General features: G+C 37.3%; 2 protein-coding genes across 3 annotated transcripts; one reads left to right on the top strand and one right to left on the bottom strand.

The window, feature by feature from the left end:
- Positions 1-1,583: 1,583 nt before the first annotated feature.
- Positions 1,584-4,646, top strand: Rat1 (5'-3' exoribonuclease 2 Rat1). Its single transcript, XM_015934907.3, has 2 exons — positions 1,584-2,243; positions 2,312-4,646. Exons 1-2 carry the CDS (start codon positions 1,724-1,726, stop codon positions 4,477-4,479), a joined length of 2,688 nt encoding a protein of 895 aa, XP_015790393.2. The 5' UTR covers positions 1,584-1,723; the 3' UTR covers positions 4,480-4,646.
- LOC107367221 (uncharacterized) lies at positions 4,526-8,430 on the bottom strand. Of its 2 annotated transcripts, XM_089269349.1 has the most exons (5): positions 8,282-8,430; positions 6,127-8,139; positions 5,050-6,078; positions 4,907-4,957; positions 4,526-4,843 (listed from the first exon to the last, which is right to left on the bottom strand). In XM_089269349.1, exons 1-5 carry the CDS (start codon positions 8,382-8,384, stop codon positions 4,728-4,730), a joined length of 3,312 nt encoding a protein of 1,103 aa, XP_089125475.1. In that variant the 5' UTR covers positions 8,385-8,430; the 3' UTR covers positions 4,526-4,727. The 2 variants fall into 2 exon arrangements, with proteins under 2 accessions (XP_089125475.1, XP_015790389.2); XM_015934903.3 differs by having other exon boundaries at positions 5,050-8,139.
- Positions 8,431-8,587: the final 157 nt, after the last annotated feature.

Here is an 8,587-nt window from a genome sequence, read left to right as displayed (position 1 = left end):
GAAGAAGTTGAGTGAAACCATCCAAAAATAAGATCCTCTCTCAAATTGAGACGTTGCAACAAAAAAAATTGCAGTGAAAATGAGAGCCGTCTACTAGTCAGACCAGTACAGTCAGTCCTTCTCATAACTGGAAACTCTCATAACTTGACGGGGGTCAGCCTTTTATAAATTAACTTTTTTCCCCATCAGAATTTTCTCAGATCTCTTTCATTCTCTCTCTCTTTTCCTCTTTTCATTAGCAAATCGGGTGGATAAAAACTGATACAGGATTGGACTCAATTCCGACTAGTTGCTACACTTATTAATTAAGAAATAGTTGAGTTACATTACATATGCTTAGCCTTTTCTTATCAAGAGATGGCGGCTTCAACTTGAATCTTATTTACCTTTAATAAAAGGTTACGCTAGAGTCGCCATCTAATGAATTTACCAAGATTATTTAATGAGAAATTATTTTACGTGAAAAAACACTAAATTTACCAATTAATTGCTTGCCTTAATAAAGTGCGTAAATATTAATTCAACTATGATCCATTATTTGATTATGTAAGTTGTCATGTTGCCTTCAATGTGGGGCATTACTTTCATGTTGACTTATTATTCAAGAGCACAACTTGAAGTAAAAAATGAATCCTTTTTTTAACATTTAAACCTTATTATTAATTAAACATTCAAGAACCTGACTTTGACTCTCTTTTATTGAATTTATAACCACTCACAATATTGTTAGTTCAACTCCTTTAAATGGTTGTAAATTCAAGTGGTTTTTGTAAGATATTGATAATATATATTTGGATAATTTTTGCTTCCATCAATAATTTGTCCTCAAAAATTGTCTAAAATTAGCACCAATAAACAATCACGCCAGTGTTTCGTTAAATTTTATTGAAAAAGGTTAATTGGTAACCATGAAAGTTTGACCATTTCAATCCCATACAATATGTCATTCAGAAGCATTGAAATTTTTTAAAGAAATGAACATTTTTCCATGTAGCAAAATGTATTGTTTTTAGACCAACAATTGAAATAATGTCAGTTGAAAAGCTAGGGTCACATTGATATCCATTTCTACTGATAGGTTAACAGCTTATAAATAAAGCTAAATATTTACTAGGCTTCAATTGATGAAATTAAGGGTCGATTGAGCGAAAATTCAATGATCTTGTCCAATGGCAAGACTTGGTTTTTTAAAAGCGGCAACCGGATCAGATTTCAATTGAGTTTTCCTGTAAAAACAGTGATATATTATCCCTTATCTCTGTCTTCTCAACGGATTCTATTGTCAGACGTTTTTGGTTCTGTTTATGTAACTTGTCTCTTGTAAGAAAGTCGCCGCTTTTTTTGTAAGGCAACTTAAAAAAATCCCCAGTCTTTTCATTGTCTAGCTTTTTCTTTGTGAAAATTGAGTGTTTATTTAGATGCAATTTCATCAAGTCTAACAATATGATTGCCAACATGAAATGATTGCAGGAAAAATTGGAAACTTTAAAAATGTTGTGCTTTAAATTTGGCGGTGAAAAACTGTAACTATAAACGGATGGGAATAACCACGGTTACTATAGTTAATTGAATAAAGTTGCCTCATTGGGATTGAATCCTTTTGGATAAAGCATAAGATTTTTTGAGCAATCCCTTGTTTAATTGTTGTTTGTTTACTTTACTATTCTCGAGTAACCAGTGTATCATTATTTGGACCTAAAATAATCAAGCTTTCTACTGAACTATGGGTGTACCAGCATTCTTTCGCTGGCTTTCTAAAAAATTTCCCTCCATCGTGGTTGAAGTGGATCCAAATGTGCCGGTGGATTACACATTTGATAATTTATATCTAGACATGAATGGTATAATTCATCCTTGCACTCATCCAGAGTATAAAAAAGCTCCGGAAAATGAGGAAGAAATGTTCGAAGCTATTTTTGAGTACATTGATAAATTGATGAAAATACTGAAGCCTCAGAAATTGCTTTACATGGCTGTTGACGGTGTTGCTCCAAGAGCTAAGATGAATCAACAACGGTCAAGACGATTTAGAGCAGCTAAGGAGTCAATAATGAAAAAATCAGAAGTTACTCGTATTCGTGAAGAATTGAAAGAAAAAGGAGTCGTTTTTGATGAAGACGAAACTAAGAAGAGTCACTTTGATTCTAATGTAATTACTCCTGGAACTGAATTTATGATAAATTTAAGTCATGCCCTTCAAGCTTGGATTAATAAAAAGCTTGATCATGCTGAAAATGATGAAGGTATGATATTTGTTAAATGAGCGCGCTCAATTTTTTGCACCTTTTGCTAACTCTTTTTCGTTATTCAGAGTCAAATAAGCTTTGGCACAAAGATCTGTTGATTATTCTCAGTGATGCATCAGCTCCAGGAGAAGGGGAACACAAAATCATGGAGTATATTAGACGTCAAAGATCAAAAGAAAATTATGATGCCAATCTATCGCACTGTTTATGTGGAGCTGACGCAGATCTTATTATGTTAGGATTAGCAACCCATGAACTCAACTTCACCATTATACGAGAAGAGTTTATACCAAATCAACCTAGACCTTGTGATATTTGTGGTCAATATGGACATGAAATGAAAGAATGTGAAGGGAAACCGAATGACCCTACGGAAGAGGCCATTGTTGTATCTGAACCTGGTTTCATATTCATTCGACTAAATGTGTTACGTGAATACCTGGAACAAGAAAGTGGAAAACTAGACCTCGAACGTTTTATTGACGATTTTGTGTTTCTATGTTTCTTTGTCGGTAATGATTTTCTACCTCACCTGCCCTCTTTGGAAATACGAGAAGGAGCAATAGACCGATTGATAAAAATTTACAAGGATATAAATGAAAAATTTCCTGCTAAAGATATTTATTTAACCAAAGATGGTATTGTAAATTTGAAGAGGTGCCAACTAATTCTTAAAGAGTTAGGTAGGGTAGAGGACGAAATTTTCATTCGTAGAGCAAATAATGATGCCAGATTCCGTGCTCGTAATAAAGAAAAAAATAAGGAACTTAATCGAGCAAAAGAGATGGAAAAAATGCGCCAAGAAGCAACTTCAGGATCTCCTTGGTTAACACCTCAAGCCATAGTCGGAACAAGTAAAGTAGATTCAATGTCTAATCTTAAAGCTTTTCGCTCCATGTTGAAACAAGAAAATGAAGAAAGTAAACAAGAAAGTGCAAAGGAAACCGGACCTAGCCCTAGGAAAAGAAAGTACGATGAAACAGATGAAGAGTCTGATGATGAACCCGATGACGATATTATGCTTGGAATGGAAGGCTGGAAAGATCGATATTACTTTCATAAATTTGACGCACCAAAACCCGATGGTATTAGTCGTATAATTTCCCGAGAATATGTTATTGGCTTGTGTTGGGTGCTATTGTACTATTATCAAGGATGTCCTGATTGGCAGTGGTTTTATCCCTTCCATTATGCACCTTTCGCATCAGATTTTGTCGGTATTGACAAGATTGAAGTTAAATTCAATCGAAAATCTAAACCGTTCAAACCTTTGGAACAATTGATGAGTGTCTTCCCCGCTGCATCTTCTAGTAATTTACCCGACTCTTGGAAAATATTGATGACTGATCCAAAATCTGACATAATTGATTTTTATCCAGAAAACTTCCGAATCGATCTAAATGGTAAAATGCAAGAATGGCAAGGTGTCGCTCTTCTACCTTTCATCGACGAATCACGACTTCATTCAGCTTTGGAAAATGTTTATCCTAATCTAAGCGATTCTGAAAAAGAGCGAAACTCTTTAGGACCTCATTTATTTTTTGTTTCACGGCACAAAGAAGATGCATTTAAATATTTAGATGAACTTTTCAGTAAAAAAGTTGACCACTTGGAAATTTCACCAACTTTATTTAATGGAATGTTTGGTGAATTACGTCTTAGTGCTAAATATTCTCATCTCCACAAAAGTGCTCGATGTGTTGAATTTTATGATCCAATTTATCCTGAAGATCATATTTTTCCAGCAGTTAGATTAGTAAGTGCTAAGGCACCCCCTAAAGTACTGAAACCTGAAGGTGCCGATCACAAGTTTAGACCCATGATTGGAATGTCTCATCTCCCTCAGCGCGCTTCTCTCGGTCAATCCGGTCACAGATTTATCCAACATCATGCCCAACCTCGTGCAGGGTTTCAAGGAGTTTACAGTCGAGGAAGTCACAATAATAGAGGCCAAGGAGGTGGTTATAATCGTGATAATCGTGGAGGGTACAATCATAATGAGTATACTCGTGGAGGGTACAATCCTAACGAGTATAGTCGTGGAGGTTATAATCACAACGAGTATAGTCGCGGTGGTTATAATCAGGGTGAATACAATCGTGGCGGATATAATCGTGGTGGATACAATCGTGGTGGGTATAATCATGGCGAGTACAATCGAGGCGGCTACAATCATGGTGAATATAATCGTGGTGGACATAATCGTGGCGGGTATAATCGTGGTGGATATTAAGCCTTAATTGCTTTAAAAAAACTCCGAATAAGTGATAAATTACAACTCAAGCTTTGAAATGTTTACTTTGAATGATTATTGTAAAAGTAAATATTACACTGGTTATCCAAAATTCCAGTATTAACAAATAGCTTTCTTACTGAACAGTTCATTTTCATAATTTTAAATTTTGTTTAATGTTTATTTTTATCGTTTGCAGTTAACTCTTTATTATTCACTTTATTTATTAATATTGTCAGAAATTTCTGTTAAATTTTTACTCCAAATTTGGGTAATCGGTTTTGAAGAAGACTAATGACGCGATTTGCTTGACTAGTGAATGCTGGTGCGGACCAAAGATTTTCATCACACAGCACACTTAAACCTAGATAAATAGAAAAGATGTCGTTAATGATTTTTAAGTATTAGTGTTACTAAAATAACGTACCGCCATTTAGAGCACTGTTCCCACTCAATATTTCATTTCTGCCGACTCCGTCTGAGAAAAAAGCAAGTAGATTCACAAATTATTAAATACTAGTTTCTAGTTTCAGATATTATATAAATAATAGAAATATAAGTTAAACTTACTACAAATTAATTGTGATAATTGTTTAAGAACTTGCAAAACCGTAGGAAGAAGGGGGTTAACCATGGAAGTTTGAATAGGATTTATTCCAAAATTTGCGTTATCATTTATTTTTGGTTGCATTGGCACAGGAAATTTAGGTTTTAAAGAAAACTGGGGCTGAATTATTGACTGTAGATTCAGACTAGATTTTGGTTGAGAAACGGCATTAGATTCAGATTGAGACGCAGATTTAAGTATAGAGGAAAGCAGGACTGCAGGCGAAAGTTGAAGCTTAGGTTCTGGTTTTGGTTGTAACTGTTGTTGTAACCTAAGAATTTGTTGTAGCCCAAGAAGTTGCTGTAATCGGGACCGAGGTTGAGGTTGCAACGCAAGTCGATTCATTGTCATGCCATCATTTCCCGTTTTTGGCATTACATTAGTTACAGGAACTGTTGGTTGGATAACAGGACCAATCACTGGCGATATATCAGCTGCTGGCTGTGGCATTACATTAGTTATCGGTGGTGTTGGTTGAATTACAGGTTCAGGCAAAAGTTGAAGCTTAGGTTCTGAGTTTGGTTGTAACAGTTGTTGTAACCCAAGAAGTTGCTGTAATCGGGACAGAGGTTGAGGTTGCAACGAAAGTCCACCCATTGTCATTCCACCAGTATTAGGCATTATTGGACGATCATTTCCAGGTATTAGGTTAGTTACAGGTACTGTTGGTTGAATTGCTGGTTCAGGTAAAAGTTGAAGGCTAGGTTCTGGTTTCGGTTGTAACAGTTGTTGTAGCTCAAGAAGTTGCTGTAATCGGGACTGAGGCTGCGGTTGCGACGAAAGTCCACCTATTGTCATTGCTTCAGTTTCAGGCATTATTGGCCGATCATTTGCAGGTATTGGCATTACATTATTTACAGGTTGAATTACAGGTCCAATCACTGGCGATTCAACAGTTCCAGTCATTGGTCGATCTTTGCCAGTAATAAGCATTCGATCAGCCCCAAACATTGGGTTTCGATCAGTTACTTGAACCGGTGTTTGAATTACAGGTCCTGGCATTTGTATTTCATCAGCTCCAGGCAAAAGTTGAAGCTTAGGTTCTGGTTTTGGTTGTAACTGTTGTTGTAACCTAAGAACTTGTTGCAGCCTAAGAAGTTGCGACAATCGGGACCGAGGTTGAGGTTGTAACGCAAGCCCACCCATTGTCATTCCACCAGTTTCAGGCATTATTGGCCGATTATTTCCAGGTAATATATTAGTTACAGGTACTGTTGGTTGAATTACAGATTCAAGTCTTGGCAATTCAACAGTTCCAGGCATTGTTGGTCGAAAGTTTCCTGTCATTGGAGTTCGATCAGTTCCTTGAACAGTTGGTTGAATCACAGGTCCTCTCACTGGCGATACCTCAATTACAGGTGAGAGCATTCCATTAGTTATAGGAATCGTTGGTTGAATCACAGGTTCAGTCATTGGCATTGAATTAGTTCCAAGTATCGTTGATGGAAGAACGGGTCTAATTCCCGTTCCATCAATTCCACTCATTGTTGGTTCATTGTTTTTCATTATTGGTGTTAGAACATTTCCTTGAACTGGTGTTTGAATCAGCGGTCCAATCACTGACGATACATCAGTTCCAGCCTTTGTTGGCCGATCATTTCCAATCATTAATGGACGACTATTTTCCATCGTTAGTGTTTGATCATTTCCAGTCATTGGTATTACATTACTTCCAGGCGTCATTGGTTGAAGCACGGGTGCAATCGCTGGTGTTTCAACAGTTCCAAACGATGTTGGTCGATCACTGCCAGTCATAAGCATTCGCTCAGCATTTGGGGTGCGATCAGTTACTTGAACCGTTGTTTGAATCACAGCTTCAGGCAATGGCATCACGTTAGATCCTTGCACCGTTGGTGGAATTACAGGTCCAGCCACTGGTGATACATCAGCTGCAGGTATTGGCATTACATTAGTTTCAAGTACTGTTGGTTGGATCACAGGTTCAACCACTGGAGCTCCAATCACTTGCGGTACATCAGTTTCAGGCATTGGAATTACATTAGTTGCTTGCACTGTTGGTTGTATCACAGGTTCAGCCACTGGTGATATATCAGCTACAGGTATTGGCATTACATTAGTTGGGGGGATCACAGGTCCACTTGCCGGCAAGGAATCAGTTTTAGGCGTTGTTGGTCGACCATTTCCTATCATTGGAGCTCGATCTGATCCTTTAACTGGTGTTTGAATCACAGCTCCAATAACTTGCGATACATCAGTTTTAGGCATTGGTATAACGTTAGTTCCTTGTAACGTTGGTTGAACCTCAGATCTGATCACTGCTGACACATCAGCTACAGGCTGTGGCAATTCTGCAGTTCCAGCCACTGTTGGTTTAATCACAGGCCCACTTGCCGGCGAGGTATCAGTTAAAGGAGTTGTTGATCGACCGTTTCCTGTCATTGGAGTTTGATTAGTTACTTGAGCTGGTGTTTGAATCGCAGGTCCAATCACTGGCGCTACATTTGCTACAGACTGTGGCAATGCAGCAGTTCCAGTTACTGTTGGTTGAATGACAGGTCCAACCACTGGCGATACATCATTTTCAGGCGTTGTTGGTCGACCGTTTCCTGTCATTGGAGCTCGATCTGATCCTTTAACTGGTGTTTGAATCACAGTTCCAATAACTTGCGATACATCAGTTTTAGGCGTTGGCATCACGTTAGTTGCTTGCACCGTTGGTTGTATCACAGGTTCAGCCACTGGTGATATATCAACTGTAGGTATTGGCATTACATTAGTTACAGGAACCGTTGGTTCAATCACAGGTCCAATCACTGGCGCTACATCAGTTACAGACTGTGGCAATGCAGCAGTTCCAGTTACTGTTGGTCCACCGTTTTCTATCAATGGGGTTTTATCATTTCCATTCACTCGCATTCCATTAGGTGTTGGTGTTGGATCAGGTTCTGGTTTCAATGATGATTTGTGCGTTTGTGTATGACTTGCTTGTGGTACTAAACCAAAAAGTTGTTGCCATTGAAACGGTTTAGGTTGAGTTCGATGTTCAGCTTCTGGCTTAAACCCAACTATTATTTTTCCATTTTGATTTCCGACTGTAAAACATGGTCAGTTTCATGAACAAGTTAGATGAAAAATATAAATAATTAATTCATTATCCTCTTTAAGTAAAGCGGCAATAAGAATAATTTGCTATAAATTATTCAATTTTAAAGAATTTCAATCAAATTTACTTACCAAGTTGCAATCTGTCATCCAATTTCACATTAATGGCATGGCTGACTTCACCTCTGATTATAAAAATGAATAGCGTTGACAATAAAATAGCCAAAATTCGCATTTTTAATTTTAATGTTGCTTGAAGTCCGCTTCATTTGACCAACTGAATGCGGAAAAAGTATAATCAGGAACTAATTTGTTGATTTGTTCATTGAATCACAATCCACACCGAAGATTTATTGGTTTGATGATTTATTGAAATTTCAATGTTTGCAGATATGAATGACATTTAAACCATTGTATCAATAGCGATTTTACATGTTG

Source organism: Tetranychus urticae, chromosome 1, assembly GCF_039701765.1.
Source record: "Tetranychus urticae isolate SD_2017Ah chromosome 1, NJAU_TeUrti_SD_1.0, whole genome shotgun sequence".
Lineage (NCBI taxonomy): Eukaryota > Metazoa > Arthropoda > Arachnida > Trombidiformes > Tetranychidae > Tetranychus > Tetranychus urticae.
This window is presented reverse-complemented; position numbering and strand designations above follow the sequence as displayed.

Coding starts and splice junctions, on each gene's coding strand:
- Rat1 (XM_015934907.3), top strand. CDS start 1,724: ATGGGTGTACCAGCATTCTTTCGCTGGCTTTCTAAAAAATTTCCCTCC. Junction 2,244..2,311: donor TCATGCTGAAAATGATGAAG/GTATGATATTTG, acceptor TTCGTTATTCAG/AGTCAAATAAGCTTTGGCAC.
- LOC107367221 (XM_015934903.3), bottom strand. CDS start 8,384: ATGCGAATTTTGGCTATTTTATTGTCAACGCTATTCATTTTTATAATC. Junction 8,140..8,281: donor GGATGACAGATTGCAACTTG/GTAAGTAAATTT, acceptor CATGTTTTACAG/TCGGAAATCAAAATGGAAAA. Junction 4,958..5,049: donor ATTATCACAATTAATTTGTA/GTAAGTTTAACT, acceptor CTTTTTTCTCAG/ACGGAGTCGGCAGAAATGAA.